Raw genomic sequence first — 23,243 nt, forward strand, 5'->3', positions numbered from 1 at the left:
GTGATCCAGACCCAGCCAATCGCAGCATGACATCTTCCTGTTCAGTGCGGGTGGGTGCGGGAGGAGTGAGAATCCCAGGGAAGTAAATCTGATCCCATCAGAGCTCATCCTGAGATCTTTGCTTGAGGGCTACAGAAGACAACTTGCTCTCTTTTCCCCACGGTCGTTCACAGAAAGGACAGAATCCGGGTGCTGCTAATGCCCCATTACCACAGCTTGCCTGAGGGCCCTACACAGAGGAAGCCTTCATAGACAGATTCCCTAATGACAGGCTTTGAGCACCCGGATCCAGCAGTACCTGAACTCCATAGATCTATGCCTCTGGACTTTACCATAACTTGGAACCATATTTGTCTTGCTTACACCGGCTTGAGTTTGGGAGGTATACAAGAAAGAGATATTGAAAATAAATAAATAAGATTAATACCACACAGTGTTCTGGAAGTTTCATAAACTTATTTGAGATCTGAAGCGAAGATAGGTGCATTGGCTGAAAAACGAATTCCCTAGGAGAATAATAGCCCACCCTGGTGTAGCACTTAATATGTGCCAGGCGCTGTTCTAATTCCCCTACATGTTTTAACTTGCTAATTCTTCCAACAGCCCGTGAATAGGGATTACTACCACTACCATTTTATTTTATTTTTTTAATTTTTTTAACGTTTATTTATTTTTGAGACAGAGAGAGACAGAGCATGAACGGGGGAGGGAAAAGCACTGGAAACACACACAGAGACATAAGATAAAGCAAAATGTTTCCGAAGGAGCTGGAAATTTCTTTTTAAAAAAATCATCTTTTTAAAGGAACCATTTTCGGGGCATCTGGGTGGCTCAGTGGTTGAGTGTCTGACTTCAGCTCAGGTCATGTTCTCGTGGTTTGTGAGTTCGCGCCCCATATCAGGTTCACTGCTGTTAGCACGGAGCCCACTTCGGATCCTCTGTCCCCCACGCTCTCTCTCTGCCCCTCCCCCACTTGCGCTCCCTCTCTCAAAAGTAAACGATACGTTTAAAAAAAAACCTATTTTAAAAAGCGAGGGAGAAAACGATGGTGACTTTAACATCTAATCGTGAGGCAGATTGGTTTCCGGTGAATTGTAATGCTCTTCCCATGAGCTGTGACAGTCCCGTTTCCCTGTCTCCTCAAAAGCCACGTATAACTCCAGGAGACTTCTCCACAAGTCCCTTCAGAGAACCTCCAGAGACCCTCCTGAGAATTCTAAACATTTATCCCCAAGAACATGCAAAGAACTTCCCCCAGAGATTCCCACCCCCGATAATTTCCCAAGACGCCCCACTTCGAGTGCCCCATAGTCTGTCCAGCCTCCTACTGACCGGTGACTTGGCCCAGGCTGACACACTTGTACTTCCTGCAGTCTGTCCAGAAGCCCAGGTAGCCAGTGTAAGAGCCCTGCAAGTACGCCAGACGTCCATCCACCACGCTGAGCGTCAGCAGGGTTGCGAGGATGCTGAAGACCAGACACCAGCCCCGCAGGATGAACTTGCGGTCCTCCTCCCAGGAAGGGACCGTGTCCGCTGGGAAAGAGTAGAGTTCCTCGGGTCCACATCCACCCGCACCACACTGCAGCCAGCCACAGTCACATCTCCACCTCCACCCAGACCCCAATCCCAACCTCATCCCCATCTCTGATCCCAAACGCACCCCCACTCCCATCTCTAACCCCGACGTCCAGCCCAGCCTTCGCCCACAACCCCATTCGGAGCCCAGACCTACGTGTTTTGTCTCCACCCCCATCCTCCAGTCCCCGTTCCCCAAACCCCAGCTCCATCTCTGCCCTTGACCTCAACTGCTTCTCTAGACCCCTGTCACAAATCCCCATCCGGCACACGGACAACTGCGACGTGGGTTCCACAGTGTGCTCATGAGGCCAAGACCCATGGTGCCAGCAGAGCGAAATGCCAGTGGCGTGCCCTGCGTTCACCAAGCCCCCTGTGATCCTACCAGACTTCCCAACTGGCAGGGAAATCGTGTCCCTCCCACTACTCACTTACCTCCAGCCACACGAGACTTCACAGGGTTCCTCTCACACCGCGAGCGTTCCTACCTCAGCGATTCAAGCAGTCCTGGGGCACCCTTCTCCCACCTGTGCCCAGACCGCCTTGGCCACCCTTTAGATCTCACCTCCCACGTCACTCCACCCACATCTCCCATCCTGAGCCGCCCAGCCCAGCCCAACTTCAGTTCTTGGCCAGGTCGCCCACCGAGTGCTCCCTTATCAGTGCAACACGCAAGTCTGCTTCACTGGCATCCCTTATCTCACTACTTTTTCCCTACCCATCTTACCGAACAGACCCCCTTGAAGGTAGAGAACAGATCTCTTCTTTTTTCCCACTGCACCTCCATCACCTGGCACAGAGCCTTTGCTGGTTGTTAAAGTAAAAAGGTAACAATTGAGGGGCACCCGGGTGACTCGGTTGGTTAAGCGTCCCACTCTTTTCTTTTAATTTTTTATTTGAATGTTTATTATGTTTGAAGGAGACAGAGAGACAGAGCATGAGCAGGGGAGGAGCACAAAGGGAGACACAGAATCCAAAGTGGGTTCCAGGCTCTGAGCTGTAAGCACAGAGCCCGACGCGGGGCTCAGACTCACAAAGCAGGAGATCGTGACCTGAACCGAAGTCGGACGCTTAACCGACCGAACCACCCAGGCGCCCCAAGCATCCCACTCTTGATTTCAGCTCAGGTCATGATCACTGTTCGTGGGTTCAAGCCCCGCATCAGGCTCAGCGCTGCTGGTGCGGAGCCTGCTTGGGATTCTCTCTCTCTCCCTCTCTCTCTGCCCCTCCCCCTCCTCAAAAATGAAAATAAATCAACATTTTTTAAAATGGTAACGACTGAATGCATGGGCGTATGAACTGGTAGACACATCCATGGTTATCTATGTATAGTAATTCCTTCCTGTCCTGTGGCATCTCTCAATTTGGGTTTCAGAGAAGGTTGGGTCTAGGACTCAGGCACGAGCTTTGGAGGATGGAGAAAGTGTCTTTGAGAGTCAAAATCAGTATCTGTGAAGTGCAAAAAATTCAACAGGTTTCTATTACAATGGGTTCTCGATGCTTTTACACTTTGTCTTTTTTTTTTTAATGTTTTATTTATTTTTGAAACAGAGAGAGACAGAGCATGAACGGGGGAGGGTCAGAGAGAGAGGGAGACACAGAATCTGAAACAGGCTCCAGGCTCTGAGCTGTGAGCACAGAGCCCGACGCGGGGCTCGAACCCACGGACCGTGAGATCATGACCTGAGCCGAAGTCGGATGCTTAACCGACTGAGCCACCCAGGCGCCCCTACACTTTGTCTTTATGACAATCCTGTGAATTATCATTATCTCCTTTGACAGTTGAGGGAGTTAGATGGATATTTGTGGAATTAAAGACATAAAAGTTTGCGGGTTTCCTTTTTTCTTTTTTCTTTTCTTTTCCTTTCTTTCTTTTTTATTTGTTTGCTTGTTTGTTTGTTTCTCAAAAGTCTACCACACAAGCCAAAAGAAAGGATGGAGAGAACGCAAGCCTGGATTGGAGGTCTTTGAGGTCAGAGAAGAGGTCCTTGAGGTCTCAGGAAAAGGTGAAGAAAGACAGAGACAGTGGAGAGAGATACTGAACTTGAAAAGGGAATAAAAGGAGGAAATCAATTCAGGAAAGGCCCTGGGAGTGGGGTGGGGTAGGGGCAGGTAGAAGGAGGGAATTATAAATTCAGATCTCAGGCCTTCCAGAAACTGTAAGAACTGATCTCAGAAATGCTGGTGCCCCAGTGCTGGTTCAGCCCTGCCCAACCCTGGCCCCATTCTGGCCCCTCTCTGACCCCTCTCTACCCTGATCATTCTCTCCCCCCTCCCCCACCTTTGCCCAGTCCTGACATCTCTCAGACCCAGCCATGACCTCTTCTTGACCCAATCCTGACCCTGCCCATACCTCACATGGAACCCACTCTGACCCAGCCCCAGCCCCCATGTCACTCACACAGGGTAGAGCATGAGTCCATGGCCAATGTCCCAACCGCCTGGAATCTCTCCAACTGTCATGGAACCTCCCCCCCAACCCCAGATGCAGGCCAGACTGAAGCCCTGAGGCCTGCCTGTGGACAGCAGGAGAGACCAGAGAACACAGAAGAAGGGTCAGAGAGATCCAAACCGCCAAGGGCCAAGCCTGAACCTGGGAGGGAGACCAACAGACTTCCAGGTGGCCATGGAGGTGCCTGGAAAGAGGGGCTAAAAGCAGTTGGTGACTGTTTAGTGCATCTGGGGACTGGTCTTACGCTGCATTCCCACATGTCCCAGAGGCCCCAGTCTGGACCCCAGAGCACCCAGCCAGGTTTCCTTCCAGGAGCTCCCAGTAATACTCAAAATGAGACCGAAGTCTCTCCACCAATTACTTACAGGCCCCAGGTCAGAATCCAAGACTCTCAGCCCATTATCAACAGTGGCCGGGTCAGCATCCAAGAGCCCCCGCCCATTATCCATAATCGCCGGGTCAGCATCCAAGAGCCCCCGCTCGTTATCCATAATCGCCGGACCAGCATCCAAGGGCCCCCACCCATTATCAACAGTCACTGGGTCAGCATCCAAGAACCCTTGTCCATTATCCACAATCGCCGGGTCAGCATCCAAGACCCTCCAGTAGTCCACAGTCGCTGGGCCACTATCCAAGATGCGCCACCCATTATCAACAGTTGCTGGGTCAGTACTGAGGACATGCCATCCACTGTGAGTGGTCATCGGCTCAGTATCCAAGATACACCATCAGTTACCTACAGTCACCGTTTGAAGACCCAAGATGTTCCACCAATTTTCCAAACTCGCCACTTCAGCATCCAAAACTCTCTATTACTTCCTCACGTCTCCCTGAACAATGTAGAGTCCCTTAACTACAATAGTAGTCAAGTCAGTAGCCAAGACCACCTTCCAACGAGTCAGAGTCCTTGTTTGAGTACTCAATGCCTCACATTGCCAATCCGGGCCAAAGTTGATGTCCCCCCTTCAATTACTCACAGCCCCACGGCCAGTGTCAAAAGCACTGATTCAATCATCTGGACCACCCAGGAGAGTTTCAAAGACTCTATGGACAGCTCCCTATACAACCCAAGTACTCTAGACAACAATATCCAGGGCATACGATCAAGCAGATCTGCTGAGATGGATTCTGGAGGGTGAGAGGCAGGGGTCCAGGCAGTGGGCCAGGTTCTGGGCTAGGATTCTGGGGGAGGGGCAGTAGTCAAAGGTCAGCGACCAGAAGCAAAGCCAGTCTACTGGAAACTAGAGGTTGGACCCAAGTGAGGCTGACCCTGGGTAGGGCATAACATAAAGGCTGGACCTGTAGTTCAACCTAGGAACTGAACTTGGGGGTGGCAGGGTCTGGAAGTTAGATCTGGAGGCAAGGGAGCCTAGAGGCTAAACATCTAGAGGCAGGACCTGAAGGATACAGGCCAGGGAGAATGGACGTAGAGAAGATAGTCTGAAGGCTACACTGGGTGGGTCATGGTCTGGTCTGGCAGTTGGACTGGGGTGGCTGGGCTGGGTGGCTGGACTCAGTGCTGACACTGGTGGTGGGCGATCTGCTACAGGTGTCAGAGAAGGAGTAAATGCAGCTATTCACAGCTGCCCATGGGCTGGCGGCTGCTGCATGGAGCCAAGAAGATCAGCCGTCAGGTGAGCCTGGCACTGAGCCTGGCTGGCATGGTGATCATCGGTCTCATCACCCTGGGCCAGCCCTGGATCCACTTCCAGGTTCCATTGACACCCCCTGGGGATCCTGATGGCCCCTCGACCATCCCCATCAACACCATCTTCTTTGTGCAGTGCCCTGACATCTCCTGCCTTCATGAGTACGACCAGAATGCTTGTAAGGCCTGCCCTATACTCACCCTTCCTGGGACTCATCTCTCTTCTTTGTCCCAGGGACCCTTCTCTGCCCTCTCTAGGATGGTCTTCACTGCCCAGGGTTAGTCTTCCCTTCTCTGGGATAGTTCTCACTACCCCCAGATAGTCATCCCTTCCTCCAGATGGTCCTCGTTGCCCCAGGATCATCCCCATTGCCCTATGCTCACCTTCAATTACATGATACCCATCCCCACAGTCCTCTTAACCCTAGGATCTTACACATTATCCTGAGACTTTTTCACCCCAAGGAATCTTTCCTCATCACACAGAACTGGTTCCTCAATTCCCACCCCTCTTCTCACTGCCCAAGACACTGTTCTCACTGACCCAGAGGTGTGCCCTCAATGCTAAAGGCATCTGCCTTAATATCCCTTCTCTACAGCCCAATTTCAATTTTCTTAAAATGAGAAAGAAAAATTTGCAAGGGAGAGGGTTCAGGAATACTCCCAGCCTCATGGGGGACCCTGTCCCCCATGCTCAGTCGGAGGGCCTCTTGGTGTTCTGATTTTCTTCCTTCCCCAGACTTGTTGGACTTTGCCTGGGCCTTTCTCATCCTTGCCAGCATTGCCGGCTTCTGCCTCTGCATCATGCTCATAAACATCGTCTTCTTCACCAGCTCCAACTTATCTGTGCTGGACTTCTCCAACGTCATCATCAGCATCCTGACAGGCATGGCAGAGAGATTTATCCCTCAGGAACCAAGGCGAGGAGTACCTTGCCCAGTGCCCATGATGATATCCGACCCCCTCCCCACCACATTCCAACACCATCCTCATCCTCACATACATTGCCCATCCCAGTTCTATCTCCCTCCAAATCTCTGATCAATCCCAATAAAAAATATGAACTTCCAACAACACAACCTCATCTCCAGCCCCAATACCAGCCTCCAGGTCACCTGCCACCTCTCCACATCCCCACCCCCCATTCCCATTGTATCTCTTTCCCATCTCCAAACCATCCCCACTACCATCCCCAACCCCTTTCCAAATCTCAGCACTCATTCCAAATCCAACCCAACTCTATCACCTGTGAACCTCACTTTCAAACTCAACCAAAACCCGTCCCCCACCGCACCCTCTGTCCTCACCACTCAAACTTCAACCTCTACCCAATACCCATTTCCAGTTCTGACCCAGCCCAAATCCTTTCTCCCCCCCACCCCCTGCCCCTGCCCCGGCTCTGTGATTTTGTCCAAGTTACTTAATCTTTCTGGGCCTACAGTTTTCTGTAGGGTGGGGGTGAAATTTCCTATCACGTGGAGATGTAGTGAGGATTGGATTAGAAAATGTTGGCACCTGATGGAGCTATTTAACCTTGCACAATTCCTTACCATGATAATCCTTCCACTTGACCCAAATGTCTCAAAATTGATATGCTAATTCTAACTGATTAGAATTAGTCTAGTTTTCAATTTGCATTGCCAAATCACACTTTTTAGAAAAGGAGCTGGGTTGGCACATTAATTTGGAAATGAAGGATATTACGTTCCTATCATTTGTAATGGTTGAGCACAGCTTTTAGTTTTATCAGGAAAACATTTTTGGACAATGATAGCAAAGTCAAGAGTAGGAAACATTCAACTTCCTATTTCCTTGTTTGCAAATAGTATTTATCCAATTTGTCTGGTAGCTCTTCCCAATTGTTTACATATAAGGTACAAAGGGTAGAAAACACCTCAGTTTTATGTCATCTAATATAAGACATTTTTCTACAAAAAAAAAATCTGCTCAGTCTTTTTAATTAAATGAGAAACACCTCTTATATTATTTTTCAACAACATAAAGAAAAAATGACCCAGGTCTCCACTACCTGAATTTTTTTTAGGTTGAAATATGCAGAATGAGTGGGTCCCTAGTCTACTTCTTCAGAAGCCCAAAATTAAAGACCCAATACAATAATCATCATCATCATCATCTCAATTCTTGTGGGCTCACTGTGTGCCAGGAATTGTGCCAATCTCAACAACTCCTCACGACAGCCCAAGGAGATGAGTCCTATGATTATGCCCATTTTACATATGAAGGAAGTGAGGCTCAGAGAGACGGAGTAGTTAACCCTAAGGTGGGAGGGAGAGGCAGGACAAGAGCTCTGTTCTGGTTGGCCGCAAAGCCTATGGTTTTAGACACAACCCAATGGTCCCAACGTGCTCTACCATGACATTATCAAGAGCCTGTTTTCCTGCCTGCGCACAGAGGTACAGGGAGGCAAAAGGAACTGGGAGAATATTGAGCAAGAGCCAGGCAGCCATACAACTATGGGCAGGGGTCTGCGCACACCTGATGCCCAGCTTCCTAACACCTGTACTCATGCAGGGGCCAGCATGATACTGGGCATCCTGTTCTACCTGATGCAGGCCCATGAGTACCTGCAGGAAGGCATGACCTACACTCTGGGGCTCAGCTTCTACCTGGCGTGGACCGGCATCTTTCTCTTCCTGATGAGTGGTCTGGGCTGGGCTGGGGTTGGGCTTGGGCATGGGTCTTCAGGGATATGGATAGGGACTGAGTGGGACAGAGTTTGGGATGAGGATGGGTTGTGGACAGGGCTGGACAAGCTGGGATTGAGGTGGGAGAGGAGGGTGGGGTTGGGCATAGGGCTGGATGAGGGGATGGGGTTGGGTTTGGGTTGGGAAATGGATTGGGGACAGGGTAGGGGTGTGATTGGGCTCGGGAAAAGAATCAGGATCTGGAGTAGGCTATGAATGCTGCACCTCACCGCCTCTGCTCTCTTCCTTCTTCAGGTTTCCTTTCCTATCTGAACTACATGAACTTCTGGTCCATCCTGGCGCTCCAGGCCATCTGGACTTGATGGCGCTCCAGGACACAGGAATGACCCCACCGCTGGCCTGCTCCCACAGCTCCCTGCCAAGCACTTGACAACCCTACTCTCTAGTCCCCCACCCCCACTGAGAGTCTTGCCCTTTTCGGTCCCCTCTTAATCCCCCCACTCAGATTAATAATTTAAATAATCTGTACGTTTTGCCCAGAATATTCTCTTAGCTCAGTACCTTCTAAGTGTTCTGTGGAAATGCCAACTCTCATGGGGGCCATCCCTTGGGCCCTCTGGGGTAGAGGGACAGGTGAGGGAAGCGATTCAGAGGAAAGAGACGCAAGGCACAAGGTCAACAAAGAGGCTGTGCCAATCGTTCCTGGCATACATACAAATGGTGTCAATCAATATTTGTTGAATAGCTGATTCTCTCCAAGCCCTTAGGGCTTCATCTTTTACCTCCCAGACCCCCAATAATGTGCCCCTCCTGAGGTAAATTCTCCCTGCACCCACACCTCACCTCCTGCCCTTACCAGCAGCCCCTGTCATCACTTCCTCTTTCTTCTCGCCAAACTCCTCCAACACACGGCTGTTCTTTTTAAAAATGGTCTATCTGTGTATCTGTCTATCTATGCATCCATTTTTAAGGCTGTTCCATGTAGCATATTTTTGCTATCAGAGTCATTTGTTGAACAGGGCACGGTTGAAACTCAAGTACAAATTTATCTCACTACCTGGGTCCCCCTACAGGCCCTTGACCTGGGGGGTCCCCTCTACCTCCCTTTCACACAGTGGTTAAGCTGGAAGGGTTGAGTCTAGGCTCTGCCACCTACTAGCTCCGTGACCTGTGTCCAGGCATTGACCCATCCGGGTCTCAGTTTCCTCATCTGTAAAATGGGGGTAATGATAGTACTTCAATCTAGATAGAGTTTAACATAACACCTAGTTTGTGCTCTTTAAGGGTTGCTAAAGAGCACAAAAGGCTTCTCTCCCACAAAAGGCTCTCAAATTTGTTCATCTTTAATGAAAATAAGCTGCAACTATATGCCAGAGACTGGATCCATAGCAGTGATCAAACTAGACACATATCCTTGTTTTTATGGCTTCACATTTCCGCAGGGAGGCAAAACAGATATGTTAGGGATAAGTGCCATGAGGAAAAACAAAGGAGGGGAATAGAGATGGGTCTGGGAAAGGGGCAGGGGCTCTATGTCAAGGTAATATCTGAGCAGAGACATGATTGAAGAGAGGAGAGCCATGGGGATAGGTTGGGGGAAAGGATTCCCGGCAGAGGGAACAGCAAAAGTTCTGAGGTACAAACGTCTTTGGCAGGTTCCAGGAAGATTAGGGAAGCCAATTACTAGTGCACCCTGAGCAAGGGAGAGGGAGACAGGGACAGAGGGGGAACAGGGGCTAGCTAGGTCCCTCCGGGCCTTGTGGGCCACAGTGAAGACTTTGCTTTTTACTCTGGGTGAGGCAAAAGCCAGTGAAGAAAGGTCTCCTTTTGTTAATATAAGGATATGTTCCTTTTACATCAGACTATAAGCTTCGTGGGAGGTGTCTCCTCACCGGAAGAAGACAACCCAAATGACCAGCTAAACAATCTGTGTTCCACTCACAGAAGGGAATATTTGGCCCCCGTTTAAGGAATGAGGTCACTCTGTACTGATCCGGGGGAGACTATTTAGGGGACAAACTGGAATGAAAAAAAAAAAAATCGCTACCCGTAACATGTGTGCGTATACAGCCATAAAATAAAAAGTCCACACCACACTGTTGACAGTGGCGACTCTGGTGAGTGGGTTTGAAGTAGAGGAGTTTCCTTTTTTATCTCTGAAAAGAATGTTTCCGATCAAGTCAGCTGAAAGACACTCCTTAGAGCTTGAACCCTCCCTACCAAGAACCCAAGCCCCCAGGTCTTAAACCATCTAAACTGGGGGGTGGAGGGAGCACTTCCGGCCCTCACACAGCCCAGGAGTCCTGGCCCCCATCCTCCTCCTCCCTTAGATCCAGAAGCCCAGCCTTTCGCCCGGGCGTCCAGGCACCGACCCCTCCTCTTGCTGCGCGGAACGAGCCTCTCATTCTGCGCCACGCTAGCGCTACCCCAGAACGTCCCCCGTCGATCTCCGCACTGGCCCCGCCTCCCATTCCTGCCTGCGGACTCAGTCTGGGTCGGCCCCGCCCCTTCCAGCCAAAGCTCGCGCCACTGCCGCGCTGGCAATTCCAGGGGCCTCCCTTTCTGGCTCTGTCCCGGCTCGGGGTCCTTCCCCTTTGCCGCCCGCCTTTGGTGCTGTCCTCAGAGTTGCCTGACGCTCATGAGAGGGCAACGGGCCCTGATATTCTCCTGTTTTTTTTTCTCCGCCTCTAGGGACAACACTGTATCGTCGGTTTAGGAAGATTTTTGGAGGGAACAGGCATTATTCGCTTCCCCAAGCACCAAAGCTGGATTTCCGGCCCCGGCGCGTGTGTTGGACGCCTCGGGGCGGAGCCCGGGCAGGGGCTTGTGGCGGGGCTTGCGAGCGGCGCGCACTATAAAGCGGGACGCGAGGTCGCCCGCGCACGCTTTGAAGAGAGTGAGGGTCGGGTGAGCTGTCTTTGTCTTATGGCACTTTTCGGTCTGCGCGGCCGGGCGTTGGGGTCTGGGTCGCTCCTGTCGTGAGGTGCCCGGGGCTGCGGCGGGGCGGCCACGTCGTCGCGTGGAAGGGGTCAGGCCCTTGTGAGACCCCAGCGCGCGCTCCGAGGCGAGCCTGGGGATCTTGGCGGGGTGGGCAGTGGCGTCCGAAGAGGCTGGCGGCCCTTTAGGGTCCCTCAGGGTGGGGAGGACTCCTGCCCCCGGAGCGAATGAGGGTTTTCAAGGCCAGCGCTCCTTGGCCCCGCAGCCGGGCTGCGCCATTTCTGTTTCCCACGTCGCAGAATTCCGCCATTTTGTCCGTTTTTCTTGGGGGCGGGAGGGGGGGGAGCGCGTGTGACCCTGAGTTTTTCTTGCTGAGGTTTTCCACTTCTGTGCTGGCTACATGAGCTTCCCTTAGGAAGTCGCTGTTTTTTTCCATTCCACGTGGCTGGCATTTTATGCAACCTGCAATAAAGATATGGGGGAGGTAGAGGCAGGATCTCAGGGTTTACCAAGAGGTAAGTGGGAGTGTGGAGTCTCTAGGTGAATTACGGGGTTTCTGAGAGCCACATGGGTGCGGTCTTAGGAGACAGCAAGTGGGGCCTTTAGCCTCAGGAATCATTCGGACACGGTCCCTCCAAATACCAGAGTTTTGTATTCACCCCATGCACGAGTTTCGGGAAACGTTACTTCTGAGCTAATGGGTCCTTAATTCAGGTCTTGGACATCCGTTTCCCCATCGCCGAGGAAGCCCGGCCCCGGGGCAGCTAGCTGATTTTCTATGTCCCCACCAAGACCCAGCAAAAATCCTCCCTGAGTTTCTCACTTCAGGCAGCCACCTGAAAATCTGTCGAACTTCATCCCAAGTGTTGCCCTGTCACAAGTGGAAGGATTTGTTTTTTTTCCTCCATCACTGGCGCGCCCTCTTTTCGCCATTTTCCAATGTATTCCTTTCTCATCCCCTTTTTTTTTTACTTGTTAAAATCCTCACACGTGCGGGGAAATACATATAAGTTTAACATTTTGCCATGCTTGCTTTATTTCTGCCTGGTGTTCTGAGAGCACGTTTTTAATTTCATCAGAAATAATGGGGTCTCCTGTGTGCTTTGTGTCTGTGGTTCCTGAGCCCTCTCCAAAATGTCTTCTCTGGTCTGTTCCAAAATGGTTGCAGAAAAGGGTCTCTGCTCATCGTGAGTGCTGCTTCTATGTTAGGGTTGGGGTTTTTTCCCCCTAGGAGAGCTCCCTCCTCCTGCCACCCCGGTAGGTTCTTCAGGGGATTTGCACCTTAGCAGCTTTCACTGTCAAGGGTTAGTAGCAGGTGTAGCCAGTGCCAAAAGTCTGTAAAATTAGGCAAGGGTAGGTAGACAACTGGGTTTTCTCCATGTAGGGGGTTTGACGACGGTCCCCTTGTGGACCGGTGACACTGGGGAGGTGGGGTCACCTGGGGTCTGCACAGGAAGAATTGTGGACTTTGATACCCTCCTGGTGGATTTTGTGCTTCCCAGTCTCTAAGTGCAGTTAGTTGGGCCTCTCTGTTCCTGAAAGTGAGTGGCCTTGGGGACCTGGGCTCCCGTGATGTCCGGCACTGGGCTCTGATCACCCCTGAGGATTCAGTGCGCCACAGGACCTTTGACACCTGGGGATCTGAGGAGCCCTGGTTTTGAGGTCTCTGGACCCTCCCAGACTGTTCCTCCACCCTTACCAAGTCCTTCCTGTGTTGCACATGTGTCTTCAAGCAGAGGGACCGGCCACTAACATCCCCTCTCGGTGACAACTCTTGCTTCCGCCCGCCCCCCCTCATCTAAAATAACCTTACCTTCATTTGGGATGACTTCACATCAGATAGCTCTGGGACCTAATTTATGTGCCAGCATTTGTGCTGGAGATTTACATGCAAATCCCTGTTCATTTATAGCAGCGGAAATCCAGCCAGAATTGGGCCGGGTCCAAATCCCAGCTCTGCTGTTCATGGGCTCAGAGAGCTGGTCTCCTGAGCCTCAGTTTCTATATCCGTAGAGCAGGCACAGCACAGCCAGCAGCATATGGGCCCGAATCCTCTGCACGGTTGGGGGTGGGTGGTGGTGATACTTCCTACCTAAGGGTAAGGGTTGGACAAGATGGAGAATACACGGATTGTGGCAGGAAAAACTGAACATGTATTTGGGTTTCAAGGAAACGGACCAATTAAAGCTGATTTTCGAAGTCAGCAGAAGAAAAGAAACAAGCTGTCAGCACTTCTCACTGTTCACACTGAGGGGTTTGTAGATTGAACTTGGACAGCCGGCCTTGGATGGATACACTGATACAGTTAGTAAAGTTACTCTCCACTTTACACACTAACCATTGTTTAGAGAATGTTGCACAAATGTTTCAAAGAGCCCAGTCATAAAATGGGCACGGGACCTGTTGTCTGGAAAGAAGCCAGTGTTCTCTGGTCTGGGGCGATTTGTCCCTGGTCCTTGGATGTCGGGAGTGGACAGGACGATGGCCGTGGTGCAGTAGGATGCAGGCATGTTCTCTGGGAGAGCTCAGGGGTGTCCGCTCTCGTTGGCTGGCACTTTGGGGGGAGGAGCTCCTTTCCATGATTGGGGGGGTGCTCGGTCTGAGGGCCTGTGTTCTTCGCCTGAGGCGTCCTCTGCGGAGCTCTGAATGTTTGCTGCAGCGGAGAGGGCGTTTCCGGGAAGATGGGGTAGGAAGTTGCCGTTTTTGGAGGGACGTGTGAGGGGAGAGCAGAGCTGGAGGCTCTGGGAGGCAGCTAGGGAAGACAGACCTGGGGTGCAGGCTGAGCAGGTGTGGGGGTGTCTTCAGTGGGGCACTGCTTTGAGCTGGGCGGGGTGGGGGTTGGTGGTGCCAAAGTCAGTTGTGGCGGATCGTACAAGGTGACGGCCAAGGATAAGCCACAGTGAGGCTTGGTCAAGGGGCATCAAAAGGCACGTGATCAGGGCTTCTTGGCACCCCAGTGGCCGGGTATTGTGGTCATTTGTCCTGCCTGGGTGAGCTCTCGTCTGTCCTCCCCCTTAGGACTGGAGCCAAGTGGCTCTGTGACCTGAGTGAGGAGGGCAAGGGCACCAGGGCCCCCATGATGTCCAGCACTGGGCTCTGACCTCCCTTGAGGACATGGTGCCCCCCCCCCGCGACCTTTGACACCCAGGGGGTCTGAGGGGCCCCACTCTGGGGACAGAGGGCTGGGGGCCGTGGTTGCCTGTGTCCCGCTGACCAGCTCTTCCCCTCCGGCTCCTTCCTGTCTGCAGGTGGTTCCTCCAGAGTCAAACAGCGCCGCTGTCCCTGCCCTTGGTAAGAACAGAAGAGGCTCCTTACTGGCCGTACCATAGCAATAAAATCTATCGTGAAATATGTAGATTATGGTAATAATACAAAAGCAAATGCCGAGTGGTTGCCCAGAGCTGGGCCCCGTGCTAAGCACTGGATGAAGTGTGGGGCGGTGAGGGGGAGGACACGGGAGACATTGCAGCGACCCTGTCAGCGCTCCTGAAGGGGCTGGCTTGGGACCCCCATGATGTCTAGCACTGGGCTCTGACCTCCCCTGAGGACATGGTGCCCCCCGGGACCTTTGACACCCGGGGATCTGAGGGGTCCCGGTGGGGGGGAGGTGCTGGGGGGTGTGGCTCTTTTCCCACCTGACGGCCTCTCCCCTTCCCTGAAGCTCCTGCCCAGCAGCACCCCTCCTGGCTTCCTGCTGCTCCTTGGCAGCGGACAGCCATCGTCATGGCCGAGCGAGCACTGGCCCCCACCCAGATGGGGCGGGGGGACCGTTACTACACGTACACCGAGCTCCTGGCCATCTCGCGGCGCTTCAAGCAGAACCCCAACGAGCTCATGATCACCTGGATCCTGCGAGTGTATGACCAGGGGGGCCCGGCCCTGTCCCTGAACTCTGGAGAGCTGGCGCTCCTGGGCGACCTGACCGGCGATGCCATCTTCAACTACCACTGCAAGACGCTGCGGGGTGGCTGCCAGACGCTGCTCACCTGGCTGCTGCTGGCCTGGCGCCAGCGCTGGGAGTCCTTCCTGCACTTTGAGGCCACCGAGCTCCCCTTCCGCCCCTGGACCACCATGGAGGAGGGCATCCAGCTGGTGCGCGAGCTGGGCATGCTCGACTGGATCTACCGCGAGCCGCCCTCACCCCCCGCGCCCGAGCAGGGGCCCTGGCCGGCGCCCGAGGACGTGCCCTTCACGCAGGGCCTCCAGCGGCGCCTGCTGACGGCCGCGCCCTCCGAGCTGCGGCTCTCGCTGGTCAGCCTGCTGGTCAAGGGCATGACGGTGCTGGAGGCGGTGATGGAGATCCAGACCATCGCCGACGTGGGCCTGCTGTGGCGCCAGAGCCAGCCGGGCCGCGCCAAGCTCATGTTGGGGCCCAACCCGACGCGCAAGGACCTCACGGGCTGGCTGCTGAGCCATGGCGTCCCCAAGGAGAGGGTGGACAAGCAGCCCACCAAGGTCCTCCTGGAGCTCTACATCAAGGAGGCCAAGCGCAGCCGCGGCCACCCTGCCTACGTGCTGGGGGACGAGCAGCCCCCGCCTCCCCCCTACTCAGACCAGGCCTGTGGGGAGGAGCCGCCCGCACCCGTGCGCCACGACTAGGCCCCCCCCGGGCACGGTCTCCCCGCTGCTACTCTGCGGGGTGGGGTGGTGCTGGGTTCCAGGAGAGACCGAGTCCATGCCTCCTGAGCACCCCCAGGGGGGACTGAGGGGTGGTCCGTTTGCCCTTCTCCGGACTCCCGGGCCTCTCTGAGTGCTTGAGGTGCCCTCGCCCCCCGGCACCCTATCGGTGTCACCAGCCAGAGCGGTGGAGGGAAGCGAGCCGGCCAGTAGCCCTTGGGTGCCTGTGCCCCCATCCCCAGGGGCACATCCCATTACATTTCAGTCTGTTACACTTCAGGCCCGTTGGCATGGTGGGTGGGCACCCCCACCCTGCCCCACCGGCCCCCAAAGCACTACAGGCCAAGTGGGATCTCCGCACAGCCCACGACTTGAAAGCACCTTGAAGTTTGTACCCTTTTTCTTAAGCTATTTTTAAATGCAATGTTTTTACCTAATAATTTAAGCATGTACAACACTTTGGTTTTCCGGGTGCTTCTTTCCTGCTTGGAATGATTTTCTCTTGAGTGTGTGTGCGTGTGCGCATGCAATGCCTGCCTTCTAAAGCGGACGTTTGCTGTTGGCTCACCTGGAGAGGGGGCAGTCAGTCCTCTCTGCTTTCCAGCTGGATGTGTGGCATCTGGGCCGTGTCTGTCACACCTGGGTTGAAAGCGTTGGGGCCAAGAATCACAGCTCCGTGGGGACAGACCACCCAGATGGTCAGCACTAGGCACAAGGGCGCTCATTGAACGTGCGTGTCGCTGTGTCTGGGCTGTCCTAACAGACAGGGTTTGTGGTGTGGTGCTGGTGTGAGATTGCATCCGGAACCCTCTCGGGGCAAGGGCAGGGGTCACGCAGAGGAGCCCCCATCTTTCCACAGGCCATCTCAGTATGCTGAAGGCTGGGCTCCTGTCATCCTGCTGGAGCCACTTAACAAAGAACCTGCAAGTTCTTTGAGTCAATGTAAGCAAGAAAGTGCCCTCCTCTCCAGGGATACATGAAGACCTTCTGAGGTGCCGTTATGGATGGGTCTGTTGGTGGTCTCAACATAAAGGACGGGGTTCTCCAGCTTTTCCAAGCTGTGCAGACAGGGCTGCTGACCCCAGTCCAACCCTGCCCAGCCCTTTCTGCACCCTCCGCCCAAGGTCGAGGGGCTTGCACCTTATTCCCCCTGGGGGGGGGAGGTTTGGGGTCCCGGTGGCTAGGAGTAGCTTCTTGCTATGAGCACCCGCCTCCCACCTGTAATCACCTCCTGCATCCCGGGCTCCCCATTGGTGGTGCTGGTGGGTTCACACAGACCACCTGATGTAGGCATGCTCATCAGTGTGACACGTGGGTTATGGCCTTTGAGGGGATTGGTGTCTCGGCCCAGGCCGCCCAGGGGGAGGCAGCCCCCAGATTTGGCCACCCAGTGCTTGCCACGTGGTGGAGAGAGTGACGTCTCCCCTCCGGGTCTGAGAGGTTAAGTGCAGGGGCACTGGAACGGGCCTGGAACCAGGTGCCCCCACAGGGCCTGCTGTTTTATTAGTAGGTCTGCAGGAGCATTTTTTAGTCTTCAGTGCCATCGGTGCTACATTTGCGAGGATGGAAACGGCCGTCTGCCCAGTACGGCAGCGGCAGCGGCCAGCCACGTGCGGCCAGTGCAGCTGGGACCTGAATTTTCCACTTTATTTAAATAGCCCCATGGGAGCCAGTGGGCACACAGGCAGGTCCCACCCCCTGCAAACTTGCAGTCCCCAGAATGAGAACGTCACCGGCCCCGCCCGCTCTGCTGGCCTCCAGCAGGAGTTTAATGGCAAGGGATGTGGGGTCTGAGGAGTCTCAGCTCTGCCAAAGGAGATGGGAGCACGGAGGCCAGTCACGTGCCGGGAGTCACAGAGCCTCAGGTTTGCCGGTGGCTTTGGCCCTTGCACCTCTTTGTGAGCTGTCCCTCTGCGCGCACGCTTGAACCCCCGCCCCCCCCCCCTCCCCCGGCGGCGGTGGAGAAGACTAAAGGTGACAGCCCAAAGCCAGGTTGGGTGACTGCCGGGAACCAGTTCTCAAGGGAGTGTGTGACCCACGGAGGGGCTCACTGAGCAGGCGCGGCTCTGATGCCCGCCAGGTGCGCGCATCACGTGCTGCACCTACAAATGCATGTTCCCGCAGGCACTCACCTACCGTCCGCTCCCATGCACCCGCATAAATACACCCGCACGTGCAGGCACGCCCACACGCGTACAACATGCACAAATGGAGGCTGCGCACGCACCGCACGCTCGCACAGAGGCCTGTCACACGGACACGCGCATTCTTGTGCCAACACGTGCATGCAGACACCGCACAGGCACCCAAACAAGCGCAGAAACACTCGCACAAGTGTCTGTACGCACGTGCACGCACGGGCCATACACGTGTGCGCAAGCCGCCCTTCACGCAGGCCCCCCCCCCACAGGTAACAGCACGCGCGTGCGTGCACACGCAGACCCGCCCGGGGCTCCGGGGCCCGGGAGCCCTCCCCTCGGTTCCCACGGGGCCAGGCGCACACAGTAAGTCACGGGAGCCAGAGCAGCGGGTGAGCAGACGTGTTGGGATGCAATGGCAGCGCGGGAAAGGGGGCGCCCGGTTTCCCAGCTCACACGGGGCCCCCCCAGGCCCGCAGGCAGCCGGGTCTCCAGGCCAGCAGGCCCAGCCCCATGCTGAGCCCCGCCAGCACCGCCACGGCCCCGGCCAGCAGGGGCACCACCGTGGCTGCGGGGAGAACACGGGAGTGTGAGTCGTGGGACTCGGGCCCCCCCACGCTCCCAACCCAACGCCCGTGGCCGTCACCTGCAGGGGTGGCAGGCTCGCGGGAGCCGTGGCAGGGGACCCCGTGAGCCGGAGGCCGGGCGGGGGCGGTGAGCTGGCGGAAGCGGCCTAGTGGGCAGGAGCCCGGGCACCCGGGGAGGTTGAGGGGCAGGGGCAGGCCGGAGGAGTCGTTGCGGTAGAAAAGGGAGATGGTGACGTTCCTGGAGGGAGACAGGAGGTGGTGGCACCCGAGCCCCTCCCCACCGCCCCCCTGCCACTGACTTAAATCCGGAGAAGAGCTGCCGAATGGGGAGACTGGGCTCCTGACTCCCACCTGTCAACCTCCAAGTGCCATCCGGGGCAAATACCCCTCCGGGCCCGGGCCACGCCCACTGCCCGGGACGCCACGTCTCTTCCCGCGACAGTTCTGTCCTGCCCCTTCCTGGGCGCCACCCCCTCCTTACCCAGCATCCTCGTCCGGGTCCCCGAGGTGCCTCCGGAATTCAAAGCCGAGGCAGGCGGCATATGGCGGGGTGTGACCGTCATAGAGACCCAGGGCTCCCTGGAGGGCCAGCAGAGTGCTGTCGTGCTGCGGGTGGATCCCAGGGCTGAGTCAGGGCTCCTCTCTCCACGTCTTGGCTCTCCTGAACTCTAGGCTGGTGCATCCAGCTGCCTCCCAGATGTCCCCCGGTTCCCTTTAGCGCCACCCCCCAAGTCTGCTCACCTTGGAGGCAATCCCACTAATTGCAGGTAATCATTTAATGAAGATCGGTCAAGTAGCCGCAAAAATATGATGGGGCAGTTCAGTTAAACGGCCTGTCCTTCCAGAAGGGCTAAACTCTTACAACACCATCACCTCCCTCCTTCCAGACTGTGTACCTCTAGTGAAACGGTCTGAGAGTATGGTTTGGAGATGAGCTACCCAAGGCAGCGGGCGGAGGTTCCACTGGGACCACCCCACCGGCTTTTCCTCCCCTCATCCCTGTGCCCACATGGCACTGCCCCCCTTCCCAAAGACTCACAGCTGAGTACATAACCATCTTGAGGGGCAGCCCTAGGCGCTGGACCCGAGAGAAGTTGGCAAGGATGGCATCCAGCAGGATCCCTGAGGGGGCAAGAACAGAGCGCTGGAGAAGCCCCCAGAGGAAGGCGCTTTGGCCTCCCGGCCTCCCAGCCCCATGGCCTCACCCCCTGTCAGCTGGGCCTTCTCGGCTGCCCGGGGTGGACCCACATGGGCCCCAATATCCAAAGCTGAGATCTGCGCTAGCGTCCGTAGGACATTCGGGGAGGCCCAGGATGGGAGGGGAAGACCGTGGGCTTGCTGGAGAGAGACAGGGAGAGGAGACAAAGTGACCAGGACATCCTGAGCTCTCCATGCTCCCCTCAGACCCCCCCCCCCCCGCCCGCAGCGCCTGTGCTGTCCCGTTAGCTGCAGCCCTCTCCCCCACCTCCCTCATCGGAACCCCTCGTGGGCCGGATCTGGTCAAAAAGCTATGGTGCGGCCGATAACAATCATGAATTAACAACGACCATCACCGTCCAGGAGCCCTCACGCACGGACCCAGAGGTGTCTCAAACTTCAGACGTCTGGGACTTTAGAAGGGTCCGATGGTGGCGTCACCATCTACACCAGAGCACGCCCAGTGCAACTCTCCCCACCGTGCAACTAGGATGATTTTCACGGCATGTTGGTTTCGGGCGCTTCTCCCTTGGCAAGGAAACTGACAGGAGGAATGACAAACACACAGCCTCCGGCCTCCCTGCGGGCCTCACTGTACGCCCGGCACTGTTCTAAGCACATGGCATGGATCTCGATCGTTACAGAAACCCCAGGAGGTGTTGATATGTGCGTTGCTGTCCCCACTGTGCAGATGCGCAAACTGAGGCAGTCAGGTTAGGGGACTTGCCCGAGGGAACACAGGGAGTGAGCAGCAAAGCTGGGATTTGAATCCGGGTGTCCCTGCTGCCTTGGCTGGGTGGGTGGGGCGAGGGCTCACCTGGCACATCAGCGTGTCCAGAACCTTCCACGCCCTGCGGAGCGGCTCTCCGACCAACGAGAGCCCCGTGTAGTTCTCCAGGTGAGTTAGGAAGTCCTGGGTGCACCGGGCTGGGTGAGTCTAACGGACCTCCTCACCCCTCCCTGCCCCGCCCTCCCAGCCACACCCCTCCGGGCCCCGCCCCGCCGGCCCCGCTCACTGTCCAGCCCTCCAGGGCGGTCTGGTACTCCGCTGCCTCCGTGGCCTCCCTGAGCAGCTCATGGTATCGGGGACAGCTGCGCGTGGGGAACCTCAGCAGCTGGGGGAAACTGAGGCTCAGAGAGGACAGCTTGACTGGGACCCCAGTCCCAGCAGAGGGCGCGGGGAATTGGGGCTGTGGAATTGTGTGTCTCTGGTGCAAATCTCTCTTCAAACTACGCGGTCCCTCCCAGATCTGGCCTCGCCGCATGGGGATGGCGGGTCACCTTGCCTAGACAGCTCTCCCCGGGGGAAGGGCTCACTGCCCCGAGACAGCACACGCCCCCGGGAGCTGCTCAGCTGGGCCAAACTGCCTCTCCCAGCCACTGGCTCCCTCCATCCCAGAGGATGTCTCTCTCCATCCCTCCCACGCCCCTGCACCTGCCCAGCCCCCTGACCTTGTCCTCGGTGACTGGCACTGTATGTACAGGGATGGGCCTCCAGGCAGCCTCTGGGCGCCCCGGAGCAGCCTCAGGGAACAGCCCTGCGAGGTTGGCCTGAGCGCTCTCCAACGTGCGGTCAAAGTCAGTGCTGCGAACATACACCTGGGGTGGCGGGGAGAAAACAGGCAAGGGGACCAAGGTCGGGTCACAGGTCAGCTGCAGCAGCAAACCAAAAGCTTCAGATTCGGTTCGGGGTCGAAGATTAGGGGTTGGGAGTCAAAACCCAGGGCAAATTGGAGCGTCTGGTTGTCAGTGTTGGAAGTTGGGATCAAGGGTCAGAGGTCAATGTCAGGAGCAGCCAGGTTGGAGGTCAGAGGTTGGGTGAACATGTGGGACCAGAGAGGTCAGTGGCCTCATTGAAAGAAAGGAAGATCAGAATCGCTGGTGGCTGGAAGTTGGAGTTCAAGGTTAGGAGGGGAGGTTGAAGGACATGGGACCAGAATTCAGTACATGTCTATCAGGGATCAGAGGTCAGAGGTCAGGAGGAATGCTCCTATTGGGGGGTGTCAAAAGACAGGGAGGAAATTCAGATTTGCTGAAGGGCAGAGATCAAAGATGGGAAGTTGGGAGGGCAAATTGAACCTGTAAGGGTCAAAGTCACAACCAGCAGGTTTTGGCATCAGAAACCAGAGGTCAGAAAATCTGGACGGAGTTGGTGGGAGTCAGAAGAGAGAGGTGAGGGCAGGAAAATAAGGTCAGGGTTGGGGCGCCTGGGTGGCTCATTCGGTTAAATGCCAGACTCCTGGTTTCAGCTCAGGTCATGATCTCACGGTTCATGGGTTCGAGCCCCGTGTCAGGCTCCGTGCTGATGATGCGGAGTCTGCTCGGGATTCTCTTTCTCTCCCCCTCTCTCTGCCCCTGCCGCTCCCCTGATTGCGCGCTCTCTCTCCCAAAGTAAATAAATAAACTTAAAAAAGAAAAAGTCAGGGTTGACAGAGGTCAGAGGTCAGAGGTGAAGCATATTCATGCTGAGATGGGGTCAGAGGTCAGCACGAGTAAGTCAATGGTTTGGAGGTGAGCGATCAGAACTGGGGTGCAGGTTGGGTTATGGGGGGGTCAAAGGCCAGAGGCAGAGGCCCACGGTGAGTGTTGGGGTCCGTGGAGGTCAGAGGTCAGGAGGCAGGTGAGGGTCATCGTGGGCAGTACCTCCTCCCGCCGGTACTCGGGGCTCAAAAAGGCCTCATAGCGGTTCCTCAGGAAGCGGCCCAGCTCCAGCTGCTGGCGGACCCCCTCCTGAGGACAGAGCGGGAGTCAGCAGACCCCTCCCTGCCCCGCCCCCTCCCCCCCGCCCCCCCACCCCCCCCACCCCCCCCCCTGGCACCCCGGCCTCTCACCCCAGTCAGCTGGCCCAGGCCCCTGGGCCACAGGACGGTGATCGCCTCCTTGTGCGGGTCGGTGGGATAGGAGGCCAGCGGGGCCCGGTCGCCGTGCCGGAACACCTGGGGACGGGACCAGGTCAGGGCCGGCCTGGGAGAGGCGAGGGGCCAGGCCGGGGCGGGGGACACCTCACCACAGCCACAAACACCAGGGGTCCTTCCGGCAGGGCCTGGGGCAGGAGCAGAAGCAGGATAGGTCCAGCGGGGAGGCCCCAAAACCCTGGCCCGGCCATCTCCACACAGCCCAGACGCTGAGCTCAGCCCACTGTCTGTGCCGCAGCCCCACCCACTCATTACCCCTGCCTCAGCACCCCCAGAAACGCGGGTCCCGGCATGCCTGTCCCGGGAGCCAAGGCGGGCTCCTGGGATCGACTCCCCCCCCACCGCACCCCCAAGCCTTTGGATTAGCCAGTGGATTAACCCATTTAATCTCCTCTGCGACTCTAGCAGGGGGTGATATGGTTATCACCGTCCCCGTTGTGCAGCTGGGGAAACTGAGGCATGGCAGGGTTAAATCATTTGCCTGAGCAGGGCGCCTGGGTGGCTCAGTCGG

The 23,243-nt window shown here is 55.9% G+C and overlaps 3 protein-coding genes and 3 non-coding genes across 6 annotated transcripts; 5 read left to right on the forward strand and 1 right to left on the reverse strand.

The window, feature by feature from the left end:
* Positions 1–5,616: 5,616 nt before the first annotated feature.
* On the forward strand, positions 5,617–8,703 carry LOC124511701 (outer dense fiber protein 4-like). Its single transcript, XM_047079081.1, has 4 exons — positions 5,617–5,854; positions 6,415–6,561; positions 8,208–8,339; positions 8,636–8,703. Exons 1-4 carry the CDS (start codon positions 5,617–5,619, stop codon positions 8,701–8,703), a joined length of 585 nt encoding a protein of 194 aa, XP_046935037.1.
* Positions 8,704–11,213: 2,510 nt separating this feature from the next.
* On the forward strand, positions 11,214–16,352 carry LOC124510870 (Friend virus susceptibility protein 1-like). Its single transcript, XM_047077551.1, has 3 exons — positions 11,214–11,248; positions 14,527–14,569; positions 14,940–16,352. The coding sequence occupies exon 3, from the start codon at positions 15,002–15,004 to the stop codon at positions 15,875–15,877; it is 876 nt and encodes a 291-aa protein (XP_046933507.1). The 5' UTR covers positions 11,214–11,248; positions 14,527–14,569; positions 14,940–15,001; the 3' UTR covers positions 15,878–16,352.
* LOC124511959 (small nucleolar RNA SNORD88) lies at positions 12,840–12,930 on the forward strand. Its single transcript, XR_006961999.1, has one exon. It is a non-coding gene; the product is annotated as a small nucleolar RNA SNORD88 (small nucleolar RNA).
* Positions 14,347–14,442, forward strand: LOC124511960 (small nucleolar RNA SNORD88). The gene has a single exon (XR_006962000.1). It is a non-coding gene; the product is annotated as a small nucleolar RNA SNORD88 (small nucleolar RNA).
* LOC124511958 (small nucleolar RNA SNORD88) lies at positions 14,782–14,872 on the forward strand. Its single transcript, XR_006961998.1, has one exon. It is a non-coding gene; the product is annotated as a small nucleolar RNA SNORD88 (small nucleolar RNA).
* Positions 16,353–18,428: 2,076 nt separating the features above from the next.
* On the reverse strand, positions 18,429–22,923 carry ACP4 (acid phosphatase 4). Its single transcript, XM_047079322.1, has 11 exons — positions 22,825–22,923; positions 22,649–22,753; positions 22,461–22,547; positions 21,270–21,416; positions 20,834–20,932; positions 20,635–20,730; positions 19,826–19,958; positions 19,660–19,742; positions 19,102–19,226; positions 18,680–18,858; positions 18,429–18,601 (listed from the first exon to the last, which is right to left on the reverse strand). Exons 1-11 carry the CDS (start codon positions 22,921–22,923, stop codon positions 18,486–18,488), a joined length of 1,269 nt encoding a protein of 422 aa, XP_046935278.1. The 3' UTR covers positions 18,429–18,485.
* Positions 22,924–23,243: the final 320 nt, after the last annotated feature.

Source organism: Lynx rufus, unplaced genomic scaffold, assembly GCF_022079265.1.
Source record: "Lynx rufus isolate CCGP_SWC_20201006 ecotype Redwood Valley unplaced genomic scaffold, mLynRuf1.p SCAF_16, whole genome shotgun sequence".
Taxonomy (NCBI): domain Eukaryota; kingdom Metazoa; phylum Chordata; class Mammalia; order Carnivora; family Felidae; genus Lynx; species Lynx rufus.